The sequence below is a fragment of the Vulpes lagopus genome, chromosome 6, assembly GCF_018345385.1.
Source record: "Vulpes lagopus strain Blue_001 chromosome 6, ASM1834538v1, whole genome shotgun sequence".
Classification (NCBI taxonomy): Eukaryota; Metazoa; Chordata; class Mammalia; order Carnivora; family Canidae; genus Vulpes; species Vulpes lagopus.
In genome coordinates, this window is record NC_054829.1 from 98,899,727 (window position 1) to 98,927,124 (window position 27,398).

The following is a 27,398-nucleotide window of genomic DNA, read 5'->3' on the forward strand; positions in this document are numbered from 1 at the left end:
GTTTTTAATGTGAATATAAAATCCACTATAAATTCCAAAAGAATCCTCATAGTCCAAAGTTCTGCCCACTATATATTACTACTTGCACACAACTTTGCACAAAAGGACCTAAAATCTAACAAATGCACAACGATAATTTGGAGATTCTTTTTCCAAACTCTCTATATTGCTAAATTTTTCCACACAGGCTTCTACAGCTCTCAAGGTATACTAGGTGCATTTCTGCTTGACTAGCAACCTCTTGACTAAAAAGTAATAAATAAATAAATAAATAAATAAATAGCAAATGAGAATATAATAAAGAGAAAAAATATTTTTTAAAGATTGTATTTATTTATTCATGAGAGAGAGAGAGAGAGAGAGAGAGAGGCAGAGACACAGGCAGAGGGAGAAGTAGGCTCCAGGCAGGGAGCCGGACGTGGGACTCGATCCCGGGACTCCAGGATCATGCCCTGGGCTGAAGGTGGCACTAAACCGCTTAGCCACCCAGGCTGCCCGAGAAAAAATATTTTAAAAGCAAGCACACATTGAGAAAATTTCTTATGAGCTGCTCAGCTTTTGAAAGCAAAGAATTCTCTCTCAGAATTACATCAGATTGAAAAAAGCTGCCTGGCTTAAAAAGGAAGAACAGAAGAGAAAATTATCTTATCCTCCTTCAATAATGGGTGGCCCCCAAAAAGAATGAGGAACAAATTACATTATTATTTTTAAAAGCTCGTGGTATGTTATTTAAAACGTGACTAAGGTTATGGTCTACTGATATTTAGCTGTTAGGCATGACTCCAAGAAAAGGCTACTAATTAGTGGAAGAGTAACTCACACCCATGAACATCTGTTATGTGTTCATTAATTTCAACAAATCTCTAGACCAACTACAAGTCTTAGTATTCAAAAGTACACAACAATCATCAAATTTAAGAACAAGATCAGGAAATAGGATTTTGTCTTACAGAAACCACTGAGAATTTACAAATACAAATTTGTAGTACATTAAAAAAAAAAAATCCAGAAGTAACTTATCCTAAATGTGATTAAAAGAGTTTACATTTGAGATTAGATATTAGCATTAGGGAGGCATTCCCTATAAGCTACCCAAAAGCAGCTACCTTGAATCATAATCAAGTGAAATTTATTTGTCAAATTACACAGTTTATTGAAATTAAGACAGTATAGGTGCTAAAGGAAGGTGTTCTGAAAACAAATCAGCATGGCCATAGAATATTTTCAATGGTATATTAAAAAAAAGATATAATATTTCAATGTGTTTCCTGCAGTGGAGACGGTTCAGATTCCAGATGATTGGTCATGGTTTTAGGAAGGAAATTACTTGTAGTAGAAAAAGGACAAGTTTCAGACTACAAGAGTTTGACCAAAACATGACACATCACAGCTATTCCTTCATTTTAAGCTTTAGTTCAACAAGCAATATCCTAATTTGTAATTAGGCTGTCATTACTTTGTCAATAGGCAGACCTGGATATAAAGACTGGTCCAAGGGGGAATAGGCATAAGATCTAATCAAAATCTTTTTAGAGGGATCATATGAATTTTGATATATATGGGTGAGGCCTATTCTGAGACCTCTAGTGAAAGACCATTTAAGTCTAGATTTGCTGGTGGGTATCTTTCCTCCAACATAAATAAAGCCTGCATGATTTAAAAGCCAGAGAAGAGGAAAGCATCCCAGAGGGGTAAGGAATTCCAATTCCAATAAATGCTATTTTTCATGAGATTTATGCTATTTTCTATCAAAAAACTCTTCTACAGTGGATATGATTTGTGCTTTTACGTCCATCAGTGATCTGTGTGATCAAAAAGATTCCATTTTCTCACCTATATGTCACAAATGATAATGCTTACAAGCAAACTCCAGGACAGCACAGCTACAGAAATAAACATGTTCATACATATTATTCTTGTACATTTATAACTCAGAATTAAAAAGTAGAAACACAAATCTATTGGTACAACTGACACCTAAAAAAAAAAAAAAAAACAATAACAACAAGAGTTCAGAAACTACATATATTTATTTGAGAAAACAAACACAAGAGTATTTCACAGGTGAATTAGAGCTAGGTGTTCCTTTGGCAGCATTATAACATCACCAAAGCAAGAAAAAGCAATTCTTACCCTACAGGCTTAAAAATATCAGCAGGGACCAAAAAGTCCATCAGTGGGAGGAATGTCATTCCATCTTCAGTGTTGAATACAATTTATTTTTAATTTTCTTTCTCTAAATTTTCTTCCCAAAGAAGCTAACTATAAAAGGACCAAGGAGCTGGGATCATTTGTTGTTGTCATCTGGCAGGAAAACGAGGGACTCCTTCCAAAGATACCAAGTACCAGTGTGAACTAGCCCCCAAGATGGGAATATCACAATGAAAACAAAGGCAAGCAGCTTGGCACCAAGGCTGCACAAAGCTTCAAAATTAAAGGAAGAAACTTTAATTTTATGCAGGAAACAGAAAATTGAAGAGTCAAATGGTAGAGTTCAAGTGCCAAGAGAAAGGTGTTTTTAGCAGCAATACTCTGTGAAGAAAGGGGAAAACCAGGCCAACCAGAAAGGCAGCTGTTGCAACAGAGGATGTCTTAAATGCAAAGACCATTTATAGTCATTTCCCCTGCAGAAGCTTGGCCCTCTCCACCAAACCTGATTAAGAATAAGAAATCCTTGTTTCATTTGTCCTTTAATACTTCTGACTCAGAACCCTTGTCAAATGAGCTCTTTTGAACACATTTTGACTTTCAGGTTAAATGTTAAATAAATAATGTAATAGTCACTCTCTTCACATAGCAACTTTTCCTAGGCCAACAAAAACATGCCTAATCTTGCCCATAAAAAAAAAAAAATAGATAGCACAGTCTATTCCAAATGCATGCAACAAAGAAGTAACATATTTAGTTGATATCACAACTTTGAAGAGGGAGACATTAAAAGACACAAAAACATATTACTGCAGAAAATTTCAATGTTGCTATTACCTGATTTTTGCTACATCTGTCATATGTATGCACCATATATGCATACAAAGTATTTGATTAATGAAAAAAGTATCAAAAATGAGTGAAAGGAGAACATGCAGTTCTCCCTAAGACCATTAAGCTCACACTTCCACCACACTTTGGTCATCTGTGAAATAAAGGTATTGGGCTAAAATGTCACCTTGAGCTCCCTTGCGGTATCCACCTTTGATGATTCTAATATTCCAGTGACCCCAGGTCTATTGTGCCAGCCTTCTAATCTGTCTGCCAGATTTCCTCCATGTCTACAATCATTGCTCAAATGAAGCCAAACCATAAACTGCTACTAATCTAATGAATAGCTTTAAAAATACTCAAACATGCTACTACAGGGCTTTGGGGAAAGCAATTATTTTAAAGACAAAAATGTGAATTTTTTCAGTCCTCTTATTTAAGGAATTTAAAGTACTTCAACAGAGCTCTGCTGCCATCACCGCCACAGCTACTGCCACCACCACCTGCACTGCAACTATGCTACCCTATACCACCATCTTCTTCCCTGTTCAAAGGCGCTGCAAGGCCATGCATATGCTGCTGGCTGACCAGGGCCAGAGCTGAAAGGGGGAGGTGGTGACCATGGAGACTGGGATGAAGGACTCACTCAAGGCCTTCTGTCTGTATGGGCAGCTCCCCAAGTTCCAGGACAGAAACCTCACCCTGTACCAGTCCAATGCCATCCTAGGACACCTGGGCTACTCCCTTGGGCTTTACGGGAAGGGCCAGCAGGAGGCGGCCTTGCTGGATGTAGTGAACGATGTTGTAGAGGATCTCCGCTGCAAATACATCATCCTCATCTACACTAACTATGAAGCAGGAAAGGAGGAGTATGTGAAGGCACTACCAGGTTACCTGAAGCCTTTTGAAACGCTGCTGTCCCAGAATGAGGGGGGCCACGGCTTCATCGTGGTCAACCAGATCTCCTTCACAGACTACAACCTGCTGGACTTGCTGCTGATTCAACAGGTCCTGGCCCACAGCTGCCTGGACTCCTTCCCCCTGCTCTCAGCCTATGTGGTATGCCTCAGTGCCAGACCCAAGCTCAAGGCATTCCTGGCCTCCCCCAGAGCATCAATGGCAACGGGAAGCAGTGAGAGCTTATGGAACCCTGGGTGGGAAGCTGGGGGGCTGCCTGACTTCCTTTCTCCTTGACCAGTAATATTTTCAAGTGAGAAAAAAATAAAGTACTTCAACAAACTCAGGTTGTGTCTGTATGTTAAGTGTTAACTGCCCTCCCTCTTTCAGTCAAGGGTGGACTGATTAACCCACTTACCCACCATAATAAGGAAGAAATGGAGTCAGAATATATGCCTGAACAGCTTGTATCCCTGATCTAAATTAGGGATACAGTGTTCCTGAACAAAAAATCCCATTTTAACCCCAAAGAATCTCTCAAATGGTAAAACCGTTACGATAAGGGTCTATGCTTTCACTTATAGGCCACCTTTACTTGAGGTATGGAAATATTTACAACAGTACTGTCATCAGCAAAAACTCACATAGTGCTTACTAGGTGCCAGACATTCTTCCAAGTGTTTATGAATATATCGATCCATTTAATCATCTCAACAACTCTACAGGTAGGTGCTATTATTACCCTGTTTCACGATTAGAAAAATGAACTACTGAGGCATATAATTAACTTGCCCCTGGTCACAGTACATAAGCAGCAGAGGTAGCATGCAATGCTGGTAGTTTGGCTTCAGAGCCCATGCTCTCAACCACTCCACCATATGCAAGTCAGGGTAAGGAGCACAAAAATACCCATCTCTTTCCACTGTTCAGTTTCCTTCTGCTACTTCGTTTGGCTGCATTTACTAAGCACTCAATACAGCTAAATGAACAAAATTTGTGCCTGGAACTGGAGATACTGACTTAAGGAAAAGCAAACATCCATGTACACACAGGAAAAGAAAATTAAAATACTTAGAATCTCATTTAGAATAACCTCATGAATTTATTTAATGATCTTGGTCCAGTTTTTATACATTTTGTTCTTCATATCTCCCTGCCTCCCTCTGTGTAATTCTTCACCTGAAGGAAAAAAAATGCAACAAATATAGACAAGAAATTTTTCTTTTTTCATCCCCTAGTGCCAAGAACAGTGAAGTTCAGTCCTGCATCAAAAGGAATTATTTTCTGTAGAGTCATCAATTAATTACCATCACCAAAGTAAGTGTAAGCCTAGAATTTCTTTCATATTCAATTCTCATTTATACTGATGGCATCATTTTCAATATGATTTGTGAAATGAGATTCTTTGTTCAGAGTAGCTGAAACAGAATGGACACATACTCCAGTCTTATTAAACCAGTGCATGGCTCAACATAAGCATCATCTGGGAGACTTACTTTTAAAAATAATGCTGGGGCCTCACCTGAAGAGCCTAATTCAATTGGTCAGGGATAGGTCTGAGCATTAGTAGCTTTAAAAATTTCCCAGGTGACTGGAATGTGCAGCTACACTTGGCAGGCACCATTTAAATGCTACTGAGGGCTTGTCAAACTTTAATATGCCCACACATCACCTAAGGATCTTACTTAAAATGCAGATTCTAACTCAAAAGTTCTAGGATTTGGCCTGAGATTGTAATTCTCCCATGCTCCCAGGCCATGCAGATACTGCTGGCCTATGGACCACACTTTGAGCATCAACCTTCCATTCCTCCATTAGTAACTTACTAGTATGAAAGGTGAAAAGGGGTAGAAGGGATATTACAATTTAAGGTAATTTGTATATTTTACTTCTATGTAAAAAGATAATTATTTTTAAAAAGTAACTTGAACCCACAAGAAATGATTATATAACACAGGGTTCCTGTGAACTAAGTGAACTTATATGCATGAAGCATAAGGGGCTGTTCCTAGCCCAGAATCAGTACTCAATAAGTATTATCTGTTTTATTACTATCTTATTCATAAATGAGCAGCAAATGACGACCACCCATATCAAAAACACTCATCGCTTGGGGCAGCCCCAGTGGCACAGCGGTTTGGTGCCGCCTGCAGCCCAGGGCATGATCCTGGAGACCCGGGATCAAGTCCCACATCAGGCTCCCTGCATGGAGCCTGCTTCTCCCTCTGCCTGTGTCTCTGCCTCTCTCTCTCTCTCTCTCTCTCTCTCTCTGTCGCTCATGAATAAATATATAAAATCTTAAAAAAAAAAAAAAAAAACACTCATCGCAGATACATAACTTGTATTCTGGAAAAATATGGCTTCTACTTGTTCAGTCTTCATATTATGTAATTCTCTCTTATACTTAAGATTTGGTACAGAGATAAAACATTTGCTCTAGAGCTGAAATCTGCATTATTGATACCATGGTATCTGGGAGCAGCTTTAAAACACTTCAGTGAAGAAAAAGAAAAGAAAAAAAGGATAGGGAAACCAAATATAGTGAAATTTGGTATGTCAGTGCTTATTAACCTGTATACGGCGTGAACTGCTCTTCTTTCACCTTCTATGAATGCTCACATATCCTTCAAAATAATTTTTAAATGTTCTGTTTTTGGATCTCAGCTTCACCACTGATTAGCTCTGTGATGATGAACAAGTAACTTCCCTGACCCACAGTCTCCTCTTCAGAAGAGGATGCCATATTAATCACCATATTAATTACCTTATAAGGGTAACTACAGGGATTAAAGGAAACAGCATTAAAAATAAATAAATAAATAAATAAATAAATAAATAAATAAATAAATAAATATCAAGCAGGTCACATCATAAAGATAAATTTAATTTAACCCAATAGATCAATTTAAAGAGGAGTAAAAAGAATGGCATTATGTTTCTAAAATGGAAACAAGCAGGGCTGTGAAGACAGAAGAGGGTGTGCCATCACCCTACCATCCTAGTGCTTTTCATTACCTCTTTCTTAACATTCTAGACCAGATTCCATCAGAAATAGCAAGAAGTATGGTGTGCCTGGCTGGCTCAGTTGGAGGAGTGTGCAACTCTTGATCTCAGGGATGTGAGTTCAAGTCCCACGTTGGGTATAGACATTACTTAAATAAATAAGACTTAAAAAAAAAAAAAGAAGACGAACAAGAAAGAAAGGGCGAGCAACAAGTAGCATATAGTGAATTCTCCAGAATGCATATCCTGAGAGAAATGCATAAAAAGGTTTCCTTCCTGAAAACACAAATCAAGTAAGGATGACCTATAGACAGACACCACTTCTAACTGCTTCACTATTGCCCTGACTACAAGTAACATGGCTTTTCCTCCTACTCACTCCCTTCATTTATGAAAATCTCTGAACAGTAGCTGGGGATAGCAGTGCAGGAAGAAAGTAATGTCTTGAATACATGCCAAATAATCAAAAGCAAAATATCACTTCTGGTGCTATCTCCTCATAGGACAGAAGTTCAAATAAGAGCAGATGGTACCTTTATTACCTGTAATGTAATTACAACATGATTATACAATCATTTAAAAATATCCATTATTGAAGATAATTCCATGATTCCAGAAAGAAATCATTCATAAAACCTCAGAGCTGGAAACTTTGTACAGAAGTACACAATTTCATAAAACACAGTTTAGCATAAAAGTGAAAGGAAAATTATTAAAAATAGTATACTAAAAACAACTTAAGCACATTTCCATTTTTTAAGAATATGTAGAAGCAATGTCATACTGAGTCTCACTTGTGTCCATTCCAATTGACTTGTAATCAAATACTGTAATTCAACGGGACTCAGAGGGAAATGCCTCTTCTCCATAAGAAAAAATTCTACAATCTGGAACGTACTACAAATATGTTAGCCTCCTTCATTATTCAAGAAAGAGTAAAAATAGGTGAGTTCAGAAGTTGTATTTACTAGGGAAATCCTCAAAAGAAGCACTCTTGGGATGCCTGGGTACCTCAGTGTTTGAACATCTGCCTTTGGCTCAGGTCGTGATCTTGGGGTCTTGGGATCGAGTCCCACATTGGGCTCCCCACAAGAGAGCCTCTCTCCATCTGCCTCTCATGAATAAATAAATAGTATCTTTTTTAAAAAGGCACTAAGTTAATCTTCTACTTCACAATTACACTCTTAGGATACAAATGAAAGCCATACTTAAAATGCATATTTCTTACATATTGCTCACGCAAATGGAATGCTTAGTCATTGATTATTTTACTTAGTCCTTTTTAAATACAGATTTACCTGACACTTTTTCCTATACTAATAACATTCAAATTATCTATGTGTACAGTAATAAACTCCAGGCATAATCATATCTTAGTACCAGTTTCCTTAAAAGGCAAGGCTTATTTCAGGCAAGGTCTAGGCCAAGGATTAAAATAAACATACATAGCAGAAAATTTTTAATATATATTTTGGTTTTTTTAGGCCACGAAATGCCTTACACTTCAATATGTATAAATTAATAAAAACAAGAATTGTCAATAAAATGCCCTAGTTGTACTGGCATCTAAGAATTAAAGTTACCTACTTTTTTTCTTCTATGTGTTAATGAACTCTTTTAAGAAACCACCAAATAAAGGTCATATTTGAAGTCTAAGGTTCACAGAAATGTCACAGGGGGAAATAAAGAAAGGAAAAGGAAATACGAACCCAAACTGATTCCAGCAGGGAAGAAATTTTCCCACATATAGAGGTATTAGCCATGAAGCAAGGGACAGCCATTCTGAGAGGCCTCAGAATGAAATTGAAGCTCCCTGAATTTACAGACCCAGAGAATCAAGGCAGGGTGCTAAATCTTCCATTCCACCTGAGCCTGTAACTGCAACTAATTGAGCTGCAGGACTTCTCAAAATCAGTCAAACCAGGTTCAGTTGGATAAGATGTGTGTTCAGTAATCATGTGAACAAATATATAAATTTACTTAATCAACTGCCTCAGAGAAGTATCAAAATTCTGAATGTGAATCATCACCCTTTCCTTTAAATAATTACAACATCACTTGAAAGTGTAACTAGGCTAGTCCCAAGCATTTGTCATAGTACAGAAGAGTTATAAGTGGTAAATGAAAAATTCTGATCTCAAAATAATTTGCATTTGCATCTAAAATGTCACAATGAAACCACATAACTCCCTCCTCAAAATGTTTCATGTGACGTCTCCTTGAAGTGGCTTTCACTTTAGCTATGTGTGGCTTCCTTTATTTGCTTTAGTGACAAAAATACGAAAATGAATATAAAGCAGCAAAGTCTCTAAAACAAAGGCCAACAATATACACAATAGCTACTTTTTCATAGTTTTGATTACAGGAAAAACTCAAGGTCCAATAAAAATACTTTCTTTATGTAACTCACAGCATTTCTTCTTATGTTTTATATTAGGTTGTCCTGTAACATCATGATTAAGTCATTAATCCCAAGTAAAGACTAGTTTACAATCTAGTCCCACTGTTTGTGAGCCCTGGATATACATTTCTAAAAAGGAAGCAGAAATGCATGTCCCACAAAAGTGCTAGATTCTTCTCTCACAGAAAAAGCCAATGATAATATACTAAAATGACTGCCAGCAGTAACAATATTTTATATGAAAATAAATCCCTAATAAAGTCTATTTTCTATCAACTCATTGATGCTACCTAATGAATTTGACTTTATGTGCAATTCAACATACTGTTATGGTGGTAAAGGCCCAGGATTTCCAGTCAACACTGTTGGAATCCAAATACTGGCTACACTACTTACCTCCTGTGTGACCTTCAAAAGGTACTGCATCTCTTCTAGCCTTAGAGTGACTGGAAGGATAAAACTATATAATGCATGTGCAGGGCATATACATTAATATTATTAACATTTTTAGAATAGAAATCTCAAAAATATATAAAGGCATTTGATTATTTATTTATTTTGAGGAAGATCCTATGAAGAAGAAGCGAAGTACCTGACAAGTTAAAGTATTCTCTTCAAAAATAATTGCAATGTAATATATGACAAACCATATGCCAGCAATAAGTATACCAACTCTCTAATTATTATGTCTGGAAAATTCAATCTTCTACTGCCTAAAATGACAAAAACTTAAAATAAATCTCAGGGTTGGCAAAAGCATTGGACATTTAAAAAAAAAAAATTATCATTCCAAAGTACGGTCATAGAAAAATACACTAATTAGGTAAGGAAAAGATCAAGGACAAGCAATTGTTCAAGCACTCCCCTTTTTTTTGTACAGAAGCCATAAGCTTTTTATTAACACAAGTGGGACTTTCTCCCATGTTATGTATCCAGAACCTTAAATAAAGATTTGTAAACTTATTCATCTAAATTGGCCTCAAAAATGCATTTGGTTGCCAGTTTTAAGTAGAAGGCCTAGAAAAATCTAATAAGGACAAAAACTTGGGCAAATAACTAAACAGAAGAAGTAAAAGAATCCAGATGTTTTTTAAATAAAAGATCTAAGAAGGCTAGAACCAGAGGACAAGATAAGCAAGATTTAAATCAGACTAAGGTATTCCTTTAAAGGTTGTGCTTAGAATTGTATAAAGCAACTACAAAATCCAGAGTGAAGGAGACTTGGCTTAATAGATTTGTATGAACATGCCTGGGGAGGAGGATGAACAGGTCAGGTATTCCATTCAGTTGAGAGTACTAGGAAAAAATAATCCAACTTGAACTACATTAATAAAAAGTATTATTAGAGAGGGAGAAAAAGAAGTACTAACATCATTATGCCTTTGTGATGAACAGGTATATCTCTTCCAGTCAATTTGCTAAAGGGGAGGGGAGACTATGATTAATTATGTGCCAGGCATCATGCTAAGCACAGGGGAGATGAAGCTGATAAAGCCTTGTCCTGGATAATTTAACAAAGAGAAAATTTTGTTGTGAATGTTTATGATATATTGTATACACAAAATATAAGAAATATGGCACACAACTGTGCCTGAGGATATCAGAAAAGTTTTATACAGAAGAAGGACAGGATAATGAGCAAGAGTGTTCCGTACTGGGGTTAAGCAAATACAAAGCTATGGAAAGTATCATTGGAATTTTTAAGTAGTTCAGTTTAGTTCAATCAACTTTATATAGACCAAACACGCATTCAGAATACACATATAAATAAAAATGTTCTATCTGCTCTCAAGAACTTGTATTTTAATAAACCACAGAGACTTAAATGTGACAAATGCTGTATTAAAGATATTTTCAAAATTCATGCAATAGGGGTCAAATTCCATAATATATATAAAGAGTTCCTACAAACCAGTAAGAAAAAGATCACCAATCAAATATGAAATTAGCATAGTCAGATGTTCATTTTCATTTTTTTCAGATGTTCATATTTAAATGATTCCTCTAGTGACAATATGGGAAAATTAAAAGAAGAGACAAGTTTGAAAGCATAAAGATTAACACTGGGAGGCTACTGCAACACTAGGTGAAATATTTAGAAGACCTGAACTGAATGACAGGTTTATTTAACTGGATGGATAGTGATAACATCAACCAGGCTAGGAAACGCAGAAGAAACACCCCACTTTATTTTCACCATACCCATTCACAGCAACTGTTCTGTATAGAGTTTGAGAGAAAGCTCCACAGAGAAAAGACTAGGTTACAAATATAGATGTGTTACTCATCAGCCTATATAAGCAGTAGTCAATCCTATGTGTGTAACAAGATGAAATTGTCTAGAAGAACTTGTAAAAAAAGAAAAGGAACATCAACATTTAGGATTCAGTCGAGAGGAGCTGGCAAACAAGTCAAAGAGGAAATCTATGAAAGCCAATGAAGAAAGCATTTTAAGAGGAAAGACGAGGCCCATTATGTCACATATCACAGAAGCCAACAACTGGACAGTCATTGGTGACCTTTGCCAGTCTCAGAGGCAGAGGATCTCAAGCTGAAGTGGATTTGACAATGGGTAGGAGATGGGGAATACTTTAATGCAGGTTACTTCAAGAAGCAAAAGCTTTGATTTCAAAGGAGCTGTCCAACAATTAAAAAAAAAAAAAAAACCCTACAATGTCTAATATGTATTAAGGGCTCTTTTTGAGCAGGCAGTAAGCCAGGCATTTCAACTATAATTCCTCTCACAGTAACAATAACCTTGCAAAGTTAATACTATGATTTCCACTTTTCAGTAAGAAAAATGGGTTCAGGGTGTTTGTTACATGGTTTCCCCATAGACACACAGCTGGCACACAGAGAAAACAGGATTTAAACGCAGGTTTTGTCAAACTGTAAGCTGTTCTTTCCACACTCTGATGCTGCCTCTTCATTGCTGTAAATATCCTGGGACAGGTGGGGTCAGTGGGGGTGATTAACCACTTAATAGGAAGGTTGGTGTTTTTTGTTTTGGGTGTTTTGTTTTGTTTTGTTTTTTTGGAAGATAGTTGAACTAGTGTACTTTTAAAGCCTCTTCCACCTTCTACAACCCAGGATACACCTTGCTCACAGGTGAACTATAAAAGCTACAGAATTCCACATATAAAGACTCATCACTCCTTCTGTAGTTCCTTTTATACCATCTTCATTTACAAATAAGCCCATGTCCTATCATTGTGCTTATATATAATACATACAGAAAAAAAAGTTTCCATGTGTTTCTGTCAAAAATGAAAATACAATCTATGAAGATAATCACTCCCTTCCCCACACTCCACAGCATGTTGCATCTTCTGCTATTAAAATAATTACCACTTACATTCTGATTTGCTACACACACACACTGGATAGCAACCTTCAGAGACCACCTACTTTATTTTAAACCCCAACACACAGCAGAGAGCCAGGCAAGTAATAATACATGCATGGACAGGATAGAAGAATGGATGGGTAGATGAGTGGCCTGATAAGTGAAGGAAATATTAGTTTTTCAACAGCCATTTTATACTCAATAATTGATTATTTAATCTATTTTCCAACTGTGATATTACAATTAAATCACATTTGAGGGGAACAGATAGAAAGTTGAGTGACACAAGAAGATGGGATATGAATTCTTCAAAAAGACACATGAAAGTTTACTCTCAGAAAGACTCCTGAAATGCAGATTTTTTTTCTTGAATTCAATACTATCCAAAGGCCAAGAAAAATTTAGTCAATTCATCAAAGTATTTTTTAAAGATCAGTTACTTATGAAACTTCTTTCAAAGGTGGCCACACTCATCCTAAATAACTACTCATGGAATTTTGGGCATGACCCCTGGGAGATGTTCGAGGAGAAAAAGCTGCACAGAGCACTCTGAAATCACCCCAGAGGTGTTTTCTCTATGGGTTTCAAGATCTACCCATCTACAGATCTGGCTAGTAAAGGTATACTCTCTAACTGCACCTTTCTGTCAAGATGCACAGGATATTCACTTGCACAAAACACAAGCATGCATGAATCCAAATTCTAGTAAACTCTCCTCAAAAATGTTCATTGGAATACATCAATCACTGCCACAGATTACAATGATGTATCACTTCCACTGTGATTAAAAGGTCCATCAGAAAAAAAAAAAAAAAGGTCCATCAGAAGACCAAGAAGACTGCAGGTTATGCAAGATGCCCACCATGACATCTGCAGCTCCATCCTTTCCTCTCCTGCATGAAGAAACACATCAGAATGTAAGTAAAAGTCATATTTTGAGGCCAAATGTTAATCCACCCCAGTTTATATAGAGATATTTTTAAATAAGTCATTTGCAAACTTCTGTATGTTGTTTTCAGTAGCTGTTAATACCTCACAGCTGAGCGTAACACAGAAATGTGTTGTGACACCATAGTTGGAAGGCACTGGCCCCTTTTAGGCCTCAGTGAAACTTAAACTAGTTATCAAATTACAATAGAAATCACTGGATTAGCCAAACTCGATGGCCTTAGGAGCTGTTTATCAACAACCTTCCAAGACTGGGTGGCTGGCAGAGGAGGCAGGTTTGGCTTTAGACGAGTGGGGTGCAGAGCTGCCTCCATGGTATGATTTGAAAAATAAACAAGGGACTTGGCCTGTCCTCAGTTACCATGCTAATATCGTCATGGTGTCATGTTATCATGCTGTCTTTATTACCTGTACTACCAATACTACCAATAAAAGCAAGTAAAATGAAAGCAACACCTCCAGAAAGTCACTATTAAAATGCATCTGCTATTCAGGTTTTCTGGAAAGCTCTACATATAGAGCAAGGTAGGTATTTGTTGCCTCAGAGCTGCAGTAGCAGGAGTTGATAAATGGGATTGAAGGGAAGTTCAACAGGAAGGGAAGAAGGAGTAAGAGCATCATGACAGTGTCAATCCTCACCCAGCCAAGGGACATCATGGGATAGATACTAGGCTGGGTCCACGAGTAAAGAACTTGAGTTTCAAGAAGTTTAAGGGTCAGCATAAGGACACAGAAAGCCAAAGCAAAGTGCTTTGGAAACCAAGCTCAAAAGTGCTGGAGGTTCAATAAAAGATTAGCCAAGATGTACTTTTACTCATTTCTCCGTTTTCCAAAGACCTCAACAAACCTACATGGTTTTATTTTTTTTTTTAATTTTTATTTATTTATTTATGATAGTCACAGAGAGAGAGAGAGAGGCAGAGACACAGGTAGAGGGAGAAGCAGGCTCCATGCACCGGGAGCCCGACGTGGGATTCGATCCCGGGTCTCCAGGATCGCGCCCTGGGCCAAAGGCAGGCGCCAAACCGCTGCGCCACCCAGGGATCCCCTACATGGTTTTAAAGGAAGGGTACAGGGCCAAGGAAGAAACCAGAAATGCCATGTGGGGAGTGGCTAGAACACATAAGAACATGAAAGCTGTCTTTTAATATCAAATAAGCTCTCTTGTGAAAGGCAGATAAGGCCTATTTTATGGAACTTTGTAATAGTCATAGAAATAATGACTGTGTACCCCGGAGCATTAGACTGATGTCAACCCCAAGTAAACACTCTGGCAAGCAGAAATAACCAGGTGAGAGCAGGTCTTAGTAAGTAGGGAGCTCCTGCTCACTAGATGTGTTCATGAAACAGTGGGGTTACTGTCCATCACAGAGGCTGCACAGGACATTCCACATTGAGGATGGCCTGAGCTGGATCACTGCTGCACCTTTCAATTCTATGAGTTTGGTTGGTTTGTTTTGCTTTGATTCAGACACAGTGAGTGCAAGAGAGAAAAGGTTTCCTGCTCATCTCACAATCCCTCTCACTAGTACAGAATCAGGGAAATGGCTCCAGGCCAGATGAGGAGTTGATTTCCAAGATCTCTTCCAGCTTCAAAATTTCTCAATTTTAGGTTTGTCACACTTACAACCCAAATAAATGAGAATCGTTTATTCTCTCCATTCAAAAGATCCCCCATAATCCATACCACATCCCCCATAATCCATGCCAGTGTTAAATGTCCATGACTCATTTAAAAAAATTTTTTAAAGTCACCTAATCCCAGATGCTTCCAAGTAGTGTATTCTCTTCTTCAGGTGATAGTGGTGCTAGAAAATGTATGAGTGTGATCCACTGGAGAAAGAGACTTTTTAATACCTAAAAACTATAAATTACCACTCAACCTTTTATTATTCAGACTGAATGACCTTTCAGTTCCTGTCACAATTTTTTTTTATTTTTATTTATTTATGATAGTCACACAGAGAGAGAGAGAGAGAGAGAGGCAGAGACACAGGCAGAGGGAGAAGCAGGCTCCATGCACCGGGAGCCCGATGTGGGATTCGATCCCGGTCTCCAGGATCGCGCCCTGGGCCAAAGACAGGCACTAAACCGCTGCGCCACCCAGGGATCCCTCCTGTCACAATTTTAAGTTCTCTAATCACTTGGGAAAGGGGGAGGAAGATTTTGTTGGGTTTTTTTTTTTTCCTTTTCCTTTTCCTTTTTTAAGATACTGTAAGTTTTCTACACCTATTTCTGAAAGTCCATGTGAATGAGACAGAATATTCTAGCAGAATTCTGACCAGAGGTGAAGGCAACAGAGAGATCCCTCCTGACTGCTGAATGCAAATTGGCAGAAGTTGACAAAGATGTGATTTTATGTGGGAAACTAGTTCCCTAGCCTTCAACTCCTTCAAGGAAAAGTAGTTTTGCATTAGGGAGACAGATAAAATCCTAGCCCATAAATGGGAGCTTGGAAGTCCCGGCAACCTGCTTTAGTGGCGAGGCATGTAAGTTCAGGCTAGCAGACCAGTGGTCCTTTGTAAGAACCAAGTTGACAGCAAGTGCCTCACCATACTTCCTCCCAGTTGATGTGGATTCCAGGGCTGAACTTTTATAAAAAGATTCAGCACACAAACGTGCCATCAGGAGAGCTGACTCACAAGCTGGCTGTACTCACGTGATGTGCCTGAAAGATTTTTTATTAGTATTATACAGACATCCCTTATCTAGGCCTGCAGTATGTTCTACATCTCTGTTCTGATTCCTAAATGTATTAACTTTATTCATTCACGTTTGTGTATTTTTCTAAGCAAGCAATTTTTCTTAGCCATTATATTTAATTCTGAAGTCTAATCTGGGCCTCCCAGAGGCTTGTCATAGTGGTTCTCCTTCAACTTGGCATCACCACCAGTCCTCCTGAAGAAAAACAAACAAAAAGTCACCTACCTTTGAGAAACTCAACCTATACCCCTTTGACTGACAATGACCCACTGAAAATCAAGCACACCCTGGGTAAGCCACTCCCAACAGTTATGCTTCTGCAGGCTGTCTACTAGGCAAAAAATATATAACCTCAATTAACAAAAGAAAGTATTTCAAAAACTCAGGTGAAAAAAACCCTTCTACGTGATTGGCACTTATGAATCAAGAAACTCACCAAAAGTTTGTGAGCTGATTTAGGATTCACAAAGTTTCAAAACAGAAAAGAACCCTATAATTTAAAAACTTAAATCCCCCTTACTTCTTATCTGTTATTTTGTTCATTTATCAACCACATATCAAAGGTCTATTCTACAGGAGGCATTGTACTAGGGTTAATTATACAAAGATAAATGAAGCCAGGCCCTACTCTTCTGCTCCTTCTGGGAAGGAGGCAGATAGGTAAACAAATCTTCACAGAGCATGCTCTATTCAAGGTGTCTTCCATGAAAATAAAGAGGCTGAGTCCCTTTATTCCAATTGAAGATATCAGGAGATGTCGGTCCCAGAAAAGGTGACATATGAACCAAGGCTTGAATGATGAGAATTAAATGATGGCAAGTGTTACCATGACAATAATCAAACCCACACAAAGAAGGTATGCATGTACTTTATTAGCATTAAATATGCAGAGCAGACCAACAATGCCAGGTGTGATGAAAAAAATTTTAATTCCTTTGTAAAAAGCAAAATAATATTAATAACAACACAAACTTGGAAGTCCTGACTCAGGTTCCATCATTGTAAGAGAATATATTGTGCTTTAATTTAATTTGATAAAATGGCACAGCTTACAGGATGTTTAAAAACAAATGTCAACGAATGGCTTAAAGCCCACTTAGGAGAATATAAGGAGTCAGCAGAGTTGGTGCCACATTTTTTTAACTTCTCATAGCCCGTGTTATCTTCCCACTGGATAGAATCCAATGACATTTTGGGGGCCAGGGGAGGGCAGGAGGAGGGCAGGAGGTTATGCTGAAGAAGGCTGCATTTCTGAATTACAAAAACATTACAGAAAATGATAAATTGAGACGTAAACAAAGAAGAGGGTTTTTTTCCTGGTTCTGGTTTTGTTTTTTCATGGAATTTGCCAAGTCATTTTCTCTTCAAGTTCAAATCTAAATAATTTTAAATATATATATCACCCAATACATCCAACCCTGATGATTAACATATCTTTTCTTACCTGTCAAAAATTGATCAGTTTATGGGGAAATATAACAAAAATTGAAAGAAAGCTTTCAAGCTTAAGCTAGTATGCTACGGTGAAAAGGATTTAGCCTTTTAAACTCAACGAGCATAATGCCAGTCCAAATGACCAAACAACAAAACTGCCCTCAATCTAATTATATCACCTTATTAATACCTCCCTCTCATACTATATTCCTTGATACAGCTGGAGAAGGAAGCATTCCAATTAATCATACAGTCATCGTACAGAACCATTTACAAAGGATCAGAACTTAATAAAATGAACTCAAAATAAATATATAATTTGTCTCCATTTATTGCTTCGGGAGGCATACTTGAGAACTGTGCAATGTCCAAAGTCATTTGACAAGAACTGATGCAGTGCATAAGAAGTAGGGTACTGAGCTAGGCACCACTCGTTCAATGATCATAGTTTTCAAACTAAAACTCTGATATACATATTAACAAAAACTTTATGTACCTTCTATGCTTATGCAGCATCCTAGGCAGCACAGTTTAGACACTAACATAACTAGAATCTCCAAAACATTCAAATGCTACATAGGGGTAACTGAACATTTTAAATTTTTTTTTAATTTTTATTTATTTATGATAGAGAGAGAAAGGCAGAGACAGAGACATAGGCAGAGGGAGAAGCAGGCTCCATGCACCAGGAGCCCAACGTGGGATTCGATCCCGGGTCTCCAGGATCGCGCCCTGGGCCAAAGGTAGGCGCTAAACCGCTGCGCCACCCAGGGATCCCCGGTAACTGAACATTTTAAATCAGGAATAGCAGCTCTTCCCCCCAGAAAATGAAAAAAATAAATAAAGTGGATCTAGATAGTTACTATATGCAGAGACTCTAAGTCTTATTAGAACCTTAGAGCTGATGGGTTTTTTTTTTTAATTTAGCTCCATATAAATAAAACTCTCAAAATCAATCATCATTCTTCTGGTTTTATAACTGTAGAAAGGTTCCTCAAACTGATAAACACTGTAAGGTGGTAGGTATGTCATAATCTGGAGGCAGCTATTAACAAAAATCACCAGTATCTATTTGTTCATTTTGCTATCTGCAGACATTAGCAGAATTTTGAGTTCCAAGAGTTCATAGAAAGTCAGATAGATGGGATGCCTGGGTGGCTCAGCGGTTGAGTGCCTGCCTTCAGCCCAGGGCGTGATTCTGGAATCCCGGATCGAGTCCCACATCGGGCTCCCTGCATGGAGCCTGTTTCTCTCTCTCTGCCTATGTCTCTGCCTCTCTCTCTCTCTCTCTCTCTCTCTGTGTGTGTGTGTCTCTCATGAATAAATAAATAAAATCTTTAAAAAAAAGAAAGTCAGATAGACCATCATACTTTGCTGTGAGGCAAAAGCATGGATCAAGGAAATAATAAGATAAAGAGAAAAGACCAATCTACGACGGTCTTATAAAGAATATATCTAATTCCAAAAAATGCAGTATTTTAATAACTGATTACTGCTTCCTAAGTTTTTTTTTTTTTAATTTCAAGGTTTTAGTTACTGCAAGTATATTTGTGAAATGCATTTGAGATCCCAGCCATAGTCTGGGTCCTCTGACAGTCCATCTGATTTAAGCCATGATTCAGATCACCTAACCATAGAGGAATATGAAATATTTTATTTGACTTCTTATATAGAATATAACTGATGGCTTATCAATTATATAGCCTCTGTGAAAACAGAAGATGGGAACATGGTAAAAATAAAATGAATTAAAAATACTGAAAATATCAAGACTACTAACGATTTAGTTTACAAACTGAAATAATGTTTCAGTGCCTACATTCCCACCTGATGACTATATTTTTAAAAACCGAGTGAACACCTATGAAGCACCGGCTGGTATTTTCATTTGAGCATTCTCTAGAAATTAATAAAATCCTCAAACCAGACCAACTGTGTGGGCCATCATCTGTAGTTCAGACAAAAACACTTCTGATAACCTTCCAAATAAAAGTAAAACTTTGAGCAGGAGAATATGCTATTTCTATTTCTGTGTATGTACCTGAACAGAAAATAACGTTTAAGAGTTTTCCTTTAGTAAACCTCATGTCAAGACCAAACCAGATTATAACATTTATCATCAGAATTTATATCTCTACTAAATACACAACTTCTTCTCCTATTACAACTATTGTATGTAGCTAGTCATTCAGTAAAGCAAAATTTGAAATAAAATGTGATAGCTTAAATATACCAAAAGTTTCAAATAGATTTTCAAGAGAGAAGAGCATCTCTGCTAAAGGAAATAATGTGCTTACACTTACCTGCATTCTAGTCCCACCTGTGACCAACCATTCTATCTAGTGTCTCCATTTCTTCAATTATAAAATAAATGCCACCATACGCTACTATTGCAGACCCAAGGCATTCAGATTCCAATATTAATTGTTCTGACTATTCTTGAGTGACCCTCAAAGTACATTAACACGTTATCATTTGTAATTCTGTATCAGCAGTGACCAAATTGCCATTTCTAGGCAAGTGGACCAGGTCAGACCACCTGAGCTCTCAAATTCCATTAGGGGTTCCTTTGGTTCACACAAGTGAGGGATGAATAGAATTTTACACATGAGGGAAACACTCTGTGACTTAAATAATATAACAGTGCAATTACAAAAAGACTGAATTCAAAATCTCACTATATCTCTCTTGAATTTCAAGAAAGTTGCTGAAAAAAAAAACCAATGATTTTTTAATATTTATGAAAGTTTCAGGTCACGAATCATCATTCTCAATAGTTCTGGAGTGTCCAATATTTTCGCAAAACTTTCAAAAGAGTAATTTAACCGGATTTGCTAAAAGGAGGGTATGTCTAGAAAAACGCTGTTTTCCAATGAGGTCACTCTAAATGGATTCTTTATTTGGTTTCATAATTAGTTCCAACTTTACACATGGCTGACACAGAAAAGATAAGGAAAATTGTAAGAAGCCAATTATAAAAGCTGTAAGTGTATAGTGTATTGAAGTCATATTTCATATTTCTAAGATTACAAATAAAAACAGGTCATATTTATAGAAACAAATAGATTCACAAGACATATTTTTAAACTAATATAAACAAATGTCAAAGTAAACCTCTAACGGTATTCTAGTGTTACTTGTTTCACACATTTTAACTGGATGTCTTAAAATACATTGTTCATTTAAAGTAGAGGTTCTTTCCTCCAGTTTCAGAAAAAAATTATCTTTTAAATGTTAATCTAATAATTAATGGCATTTTAGAATCACTGGAATTTCCCTGAATCACAGTCTCAATTGTTGCCTTAAGCCTTAAGTTACAAAATGTTTTGAAAATAATGCATTTTTGTTAGATTTACTTTATAGTGGGAATCCTGAGAGAAAATACTAATGAACAGATCAAGCTAATTTGTAATTAATAGCATTAATTTACATGCTATTCAGTTGATTCTGAAAAGAATCTGTTAGCCATGCCCATATTGTGTCATTATAATATTAATTAGATCAGCAGACCCCTTTCTTCACATCCAGTGTAAACTTTAGCCACCAAACACTGACATCTAATAACACTGAATTAATAAGGATTTAATGTTCAAACAGAAAACCAGATACATAGAATATACATGAAACTGAATTGATGGTAACAAATCTAAGTAAAATAAATTCACAATGAGCTGCTCTTCTTGACACACTACAAAGAAATGGCATTATTTAATATTTTGTTTCAATATCCAAACATGATGATTATTACTAAATGTAGCATATTTTTATTTTCTTCTTAAGCAATATTACCATCTCATTCAGCTAGAAACACTAGTGGCTTGAAACACTGTTTACTTAATATTTTGCTCGGCTACCAGCTTCTTGATTGTACAATCTTAGATATTCTTCCAGAATTTATATACAAATAGTATATAAACTGACAACAGAAAAAGACAGCTTTTTTTTTTTTTTTTCTGCATTCCTCACAGCCAAAAGTAACCTGACATAGAGCACGGAATTCCCTACCCAGAACTTTTGAGAAATTCCCCTAAACTCTTCCCAGGAATTTACCCCCCCCATCAACCTGCCTCGGTATCTGGAATTTCTACCATTAAAATCAGTTTGGGTTAACGTAAGAGGCCCATTGGAAGATGCTTAGAAATGAAAAAGAAAGAGAAAAGAAAAAAAGAAAAGAAGAAAAGAAAAGAAAAGAAAAGAAAAGAAAAGAAAAGAAAAGAAAAGAAAAGAGATGTAACAAAGCAAGACATTTATCACATAAAATTTAACTTCCTCTAAGTGTATGACTTTCCCTATAGCCAGTAGGGAATGTTAAGGCCAGTCAAGGAGTTAAAGGTAGGAGGAACAGGAAGGAAGAAATGAACAAAGCCAAAGTTTAGAACCAGGCTTGTGGAGCACCACGGCAGAGAAAATCCAGACTATGTGGCATGCTGGGGGAAAGAGGAGAGAGTCGTTATTCTTCTATTTACCGACCTCCATCTTTTCGTCATATAGTTAGGCATATATTTTGTTTCCTTAAAAAAATGTAATAGTAAATGGATCAAATTATTCTGACTGCCAATGAATGGCATTACCAAGCTCTTTTCTATGAGTTTTTGTACTTTCCATTGTTTTTATCCAAAAACAGTCAAAATGAAACAGCACCAGCTTTGCTAAACAAAGTATCATTTTTTTTTTTTTCTGAGGTAATCTAAATGAATGCTTTTTATCTCCAAAGCTGCCATTCCTTTTCATTTTTAAGACTTGGAAAACTGATCAGGGGTTCTGGACACACTCTAAAAGATGCTACAAACCTGAAAAATTGCATAGTTAGTTGAGACTTAAACTCAACCTACCTTTCTAAAGTTGCACTCTGGAAGTACAAATCAAGAAAGCCGTCACATCATGGTATTACTACAAACAAAACCACAAGCACAGCTTTATTTGTAAATAGCAATTTGTTATACAACAAAAGCCAGATGACACTAATGCAGATAACTGTAAACAACACCATGGCATGCCACGGTAATAATGATCCAAATACTTCTTATTTCTGTATGTAACTAAATACCACTATCTGTACTTTGTAAAAGGAGGGAAAGCTTACGGATAATCCCTTTTCTGCATTAAAGAGTCAATCTCAGACCACTGAGATGAAGTTTTAACAAAATTTAAAGTCATGGTTCCATGAACTATGTCTTATCTAATTTTTATAAATAGGAAAAATTATTTGGTCATCTGTTTTCCATTCATCATACATGCACTTTCTACTCACTAAGCACGTGTGTACATAGGGAAATAAGACTTCTTAGAGAACTGATAATCAAAATAGATTACCATTTCAAATAATTAGTCATAAAAATCATATATGTGACAAAATGTTGGATCCACCCTTCCATAAGCCTTTTAAGCCAACAAAATAAAGTCTAAAATAAGCATAAGAAAAATAGCATGCCCATCTTAAGATCAGGATTCGTTGATTAAACTTTTTTCCTATAAACAAATTTCACATTCAAAATTCACATCAAGATCCCTATCAAAACAAATGCAAAATTACCTTTTCCTATTTTGAGACATTCCTATTTTCCTATATTATCCACATGTGCGTTTCAGTTCTGCAAAAATATGTAAATCTTTCTTTTGGAATTATGGGGGAGGGTTGTCTCCTTATAATAAAGAACCATTTATAAAAATATTGTAACACTGGAAAAAAAGCAAGACAAAATAATCACGGAATGGTTGAATTGGCTCCTTCACACTAATTGGTAAAGACACCAGTCAGAATGTGTGGACAATTATTTTTACATTCTTCCCTGCATGACAATTTTACATTCACAGGGAGAGTCCACACTTTGTGATTTAAAACAGGGAACCTGAACTTACGTATGCACATATGAATGTTTTTTAAATCATTACACATTTACGGCTATCATTTGAATTGTAAGCTTTACAAAACTCGTTTTGAGAACATGCAATCTAAACGTAAAGACTGGAGTTACACCTAAACTTCACACATTGGGGAGATACTCTGATATTTCAGCAGAAGGTCTTAATTTTTGAAAACGTCAACAGAAACCCCTTAATACAAAGCATAGCTCTTTTGAATGAATTTGAATTCACTGTTTTTACATGAGGAACCATCCCTGCACAAAGAACAGTTGTGCATCTGTAGTCCTACTTTGAGTCATGTTTGCAAAGGAATTTCCTCCTTATTTTGATGAGTCTATGAAATACTGCATTCACGCAGGAATGATTCTAATACAACCAAAAGGAGAAAAGATATTTCACTCTCTCCATCACCACGAACACACAGACACACATTCAACTTTAGAAACTGAGCCAACGTCCAACGTGAATGGAGCAATGAACCGTTCTAACGCCCCAGAAGGACTTCAGGATCACGGTCTGGGTGCTGCTGAGTTACTTCACCTAAGTGTTCGTGGGGCAAATGACTTGACTGCCCTGCACTCCACTTGCACGGCCACAACAGACACTAAGTTTCACACACACACACACTCCCCACACCAAACTGCTGTTTCCCATTTCAGAGGCCCCTTGCGCGCCCGGTCCATACCCCATCCCTGCTCCGCTCCGGATCCTAACACCAGGGACGAGGCACACTACTTGGTCCTGGCGGACCCGCTCTGTCGCCCCATCCTTCCAGGGTTCACAGGACGTTCCTCCCCCTCGCCCCCGCCAAACACAACGAGAACCACCACTGCCCGGCCCCTTCCTCGCCCCACGCATCCCGGCTTCTCCCCGCCAGAAGCCCAGAGGCAGGAGCCCGGGATCCCGGGGCAGAGGAGAGGGGCCGGTAACAGGAGTCAAACAGCCGGTTAACCAGGGGGTGCCAGGGGCACGGGAGGGGCGAGCGGGCTGAGGTTACCACGGGGGAGGTGTGCTCCGGCGGGGAACCGATCGGGCGCAATGACAGGTCGGGGGCGGGGGCGGGGGCGGGGGCGGGGGGCCGCAGGGCAGCTCCGCGCGTCCTCCTCCCCGCCTGCGGGGGAATCCCGGAGCCGCCGCTCTAGGGTCGGTCCCCGCCTCCCGCGGCCCCCGCGGCCCCCGCGCGTCCCCTCGGCCACCCCCCCCCGCGGCCGCCCCCGCCCCGCGCGGAAGGAAGCGCCGGGCTCCCCCCACGCTCTCCCGCTCTCTCGCGAGTCCTGTGCAGGCCCTTTCAGGGGGAGGGAGGGGGAGGGGAGGGGAGGGGAGGGGGAGGGGGCGCGGAGGGAATTGCTGCAATGGAGCGCGGAGCGAGCCCAGCCCGAGCGAGGCAGTCGGTGGGAAGCCACGGCCACATAAAAATGCCATATTAATTTTTTAAAAGCCATAAATCACCCCTCCCTCTGCAAAAGAAAATCATAAACTCGATCCCATGCAAGCCTGCGAGCAGCCACCCACTTCCTATTTCTGTCACAGCAGCTACACCCTGCCAGCAGCCACCCCCCGGCGCCCCCTCCCGCCGCCGCCGCCGCCGCCGCCGCCGCCGCCGCCGCCGCCTCCCCGCCGCCGCCTCCCCGCCGCTCAGCCATTTGCCAACGGACGCCCCCGTGGATAAAAACGCCCCAAGCGGGGCCCGGCGGGAGGCTTGGGGGAAGGGCGCGCAAGCGAGGGGGGTTCGAGGGTTGCACAAGATCCTAGAAGGTCCGCGGCTGCAGCGAGCGGAGAAGCGGAGGCGGGGGGAGGGGAGGCCCGCGGCGCGGGTCCCTGCGGCACACGGTGCACCGGGCGGCCGCGGCGCGCCGCTTACCTTTCACCACCCTGTCGGTCGTCGACAACTTGGGGTCAGTGGCCTTGGGCTCGGACATCTCCAGCCGCCGGGGGACAGCGACGCGCTGCTCGTCCGTCCTACTGCACGCCCCGACCGGACCGGCGGGCCACACACTCAACGCCGCCGCCGCCGCCGCCGCGCTGCAAGCCGCCCGGCTGGAGGTCTGGGCTCTGAGCTGGCTTTAAAGTTACTGCCTTCTCGCGCGTCCCTCCTCCTCCTCCTCCTCCTCCTCCGCCGCCGCCGCCGCCGCCGCCTTCACTCCGCCGCCGCCGCCGCCAGCCCCGCCGGCTCCGCTCCGGGCTGCGCGTGTGTGGCGGTTATTTATTTATTTTCTAAGCACGCCTCTTGGTTCTTCTTTTATTCTTGGGGGAAGGGGGATGGGGAGGAGAAGCGCACACGCGAGCACCCACCCTGGCGAGGAGACCGGGCACCGCGGAATGGAGCCCCGCGCGCGCACTCTGCCGGGATTAAGACCGATCACATGGGGAGGGCCGGGGGCGAGACAGAAGAGGCAGGGCCGCCGATGTCAGCGCCGCCAGCCGTGCCTCGGCGTCCCCGGCGGCGGAGAGGCGGCCGCCGCTGCCGCTGCCGCTGCCGCTGCCGCTGCCGCCGCCGCCGCCGCCGCCGCTTCCCCACGCCGGACGCCGCCGCTGATCCGCGGCCGCCGGAGACGTCCCGCCGCTGCGCTCCCCCGCGCTCGCCTCTGCCTCCCCGCGTCGCTCCTCCGCTCACACAGGCACCGCCGCGGAGCTCGGCAGACACAGTCCCGGGCGCAACCTACCCTCCGCCGCCGCCGCCTCCGCCTCCGCCTCCGCCACCGCGCCCGCCTCCGCCTCCTCCCCTTCCTCCTCCCGGCCCCCGCCTCCAGCGCCCCGGCAGCCTCCACCTCCCCGCGGAGCCGGCCCCCGCTCCCGCCCCGACGTCAGGGCTGCGGGCGCCCATTGGCTGGCGTGCGCGTCACTCACCGCTGGCGGCGGCCTGCGCGCTCGGCCCGCCTCCCGCCCCTCCCCGCGGGCCCCGCCCCCGCTCTGTTTTCTCGCGGCCGCCAGTCCCGCGGGCCCGCCGCCTCCGCCGCGCAGGCCGCTCAGGTGTCGCCGTGGCCGGCCGGCCGGGAGTCGGCGCCGCGGATGGGCGGGGGTCGCGCCCGGGAGGGGGGGGAGGGGCCGTGGCCCGGCACCTGCAGCCCCAGGGGGCGTCGGCCCTGGCCCCGCGCACTCCCGGCGCCGCTTTGGCCGCTGAGCCCGGTCGGCTGCGTTCAGCCGCAGTGCGAGCAGCCAGGTGCGGAGGGCGTCTCCGGGCGTCTCCGGGCGTGTGCGTGGCCCTGGAGAGGGCAACAAGGGGTTGGCGGGGAGAGGCGGGAAGGGCGGGGGGGCACCGAGAGAGGGCGGAGCAGGGGAGAGCGCGGGGGCTCGCGGCCGGCGGACAGTCGGGGAGGATCGCCAGGACGGCGACGAGTGAACAACTTACCTGGGGGAGACGGGCTCCGCCTGGGATGGGCGTACGGTGGTGTTTGCTACTGGGGCTTTTTGGGGGGCGGCGTGGTGCTCCTCGGGGTTCCCCACCCTTGCACCCACACCTGCTCAGGAGGGGGCCGCTTCCGAGCGGCGGGGGTCAGGGACGTGGCGGAGGGTGCGGGGCGGGCTCGCCAAGGAGGTTGGGGACGGGCGTCCACGCGACCCAGGGCTGCCCCGACGGTGTCCAGGGAGAAGGGAGGGGGCCTGGCCTTCCCCGGTCACGCGCGCACGCAGCCAGGGGTCGGGACTGGTGGCGCCACACCTCCCTTCCCTGCTCCTTCCAGCCCTCCGACGTCCACCTGGTGCTCCCGCTGTGTGCGGGCCCTGAAGCCCAAGGCCATCCCCACTCTGGTGCCTTCGCTGGAAGGAGAGTAACGACACAGAGTGACAGTGGCAGTCACTGCCACTCCGTTCTGACCTGCCTGC

The 27,398-nt window shown here is 41.2% G+C and overlaps 1 protein-coding gene and 1 pseudogene across 3 annotated transcripts in view; one reads left to right on the forward strand and one right to left on the reverse strand.

The window, feature by feature from the left end:
• PPP3CA (protein phosphatase 3 catalytic subunit alpha) overlaps nucleotides 1-25,893 on the reverse strand; it is a 314,628-nt gene extending 288,735 nt beyond the window's left edge. For 2 of the 3 annotated variants that reach the window (XM_041759349.1, XM_041759348.1), the window contains exon 1: nucleotides 25,438-25,893. In XM_041759349.1, coding sequence (XP_041615283.1) covers nucleotides 25,438-25,495 — 58 coding nt within the window. In that variant the 5' untranslated portion in view covers nucleotides 25,496-25,893. Of the gene's footprint in view, nucleotides 1-22,543; nucleotides 22,602-25,437 lie in introns of all 3 variants that reach the window. The other variant, XM_041759350.1, reaches the window with a different exon arrangement.
• Nucleotides 2,852-4,465, forward strand: LOC121493460 (annotated as a pseudogene).
• Nucleotides 25,894-27,398: the final 1,505 nt, after the last annotated feature.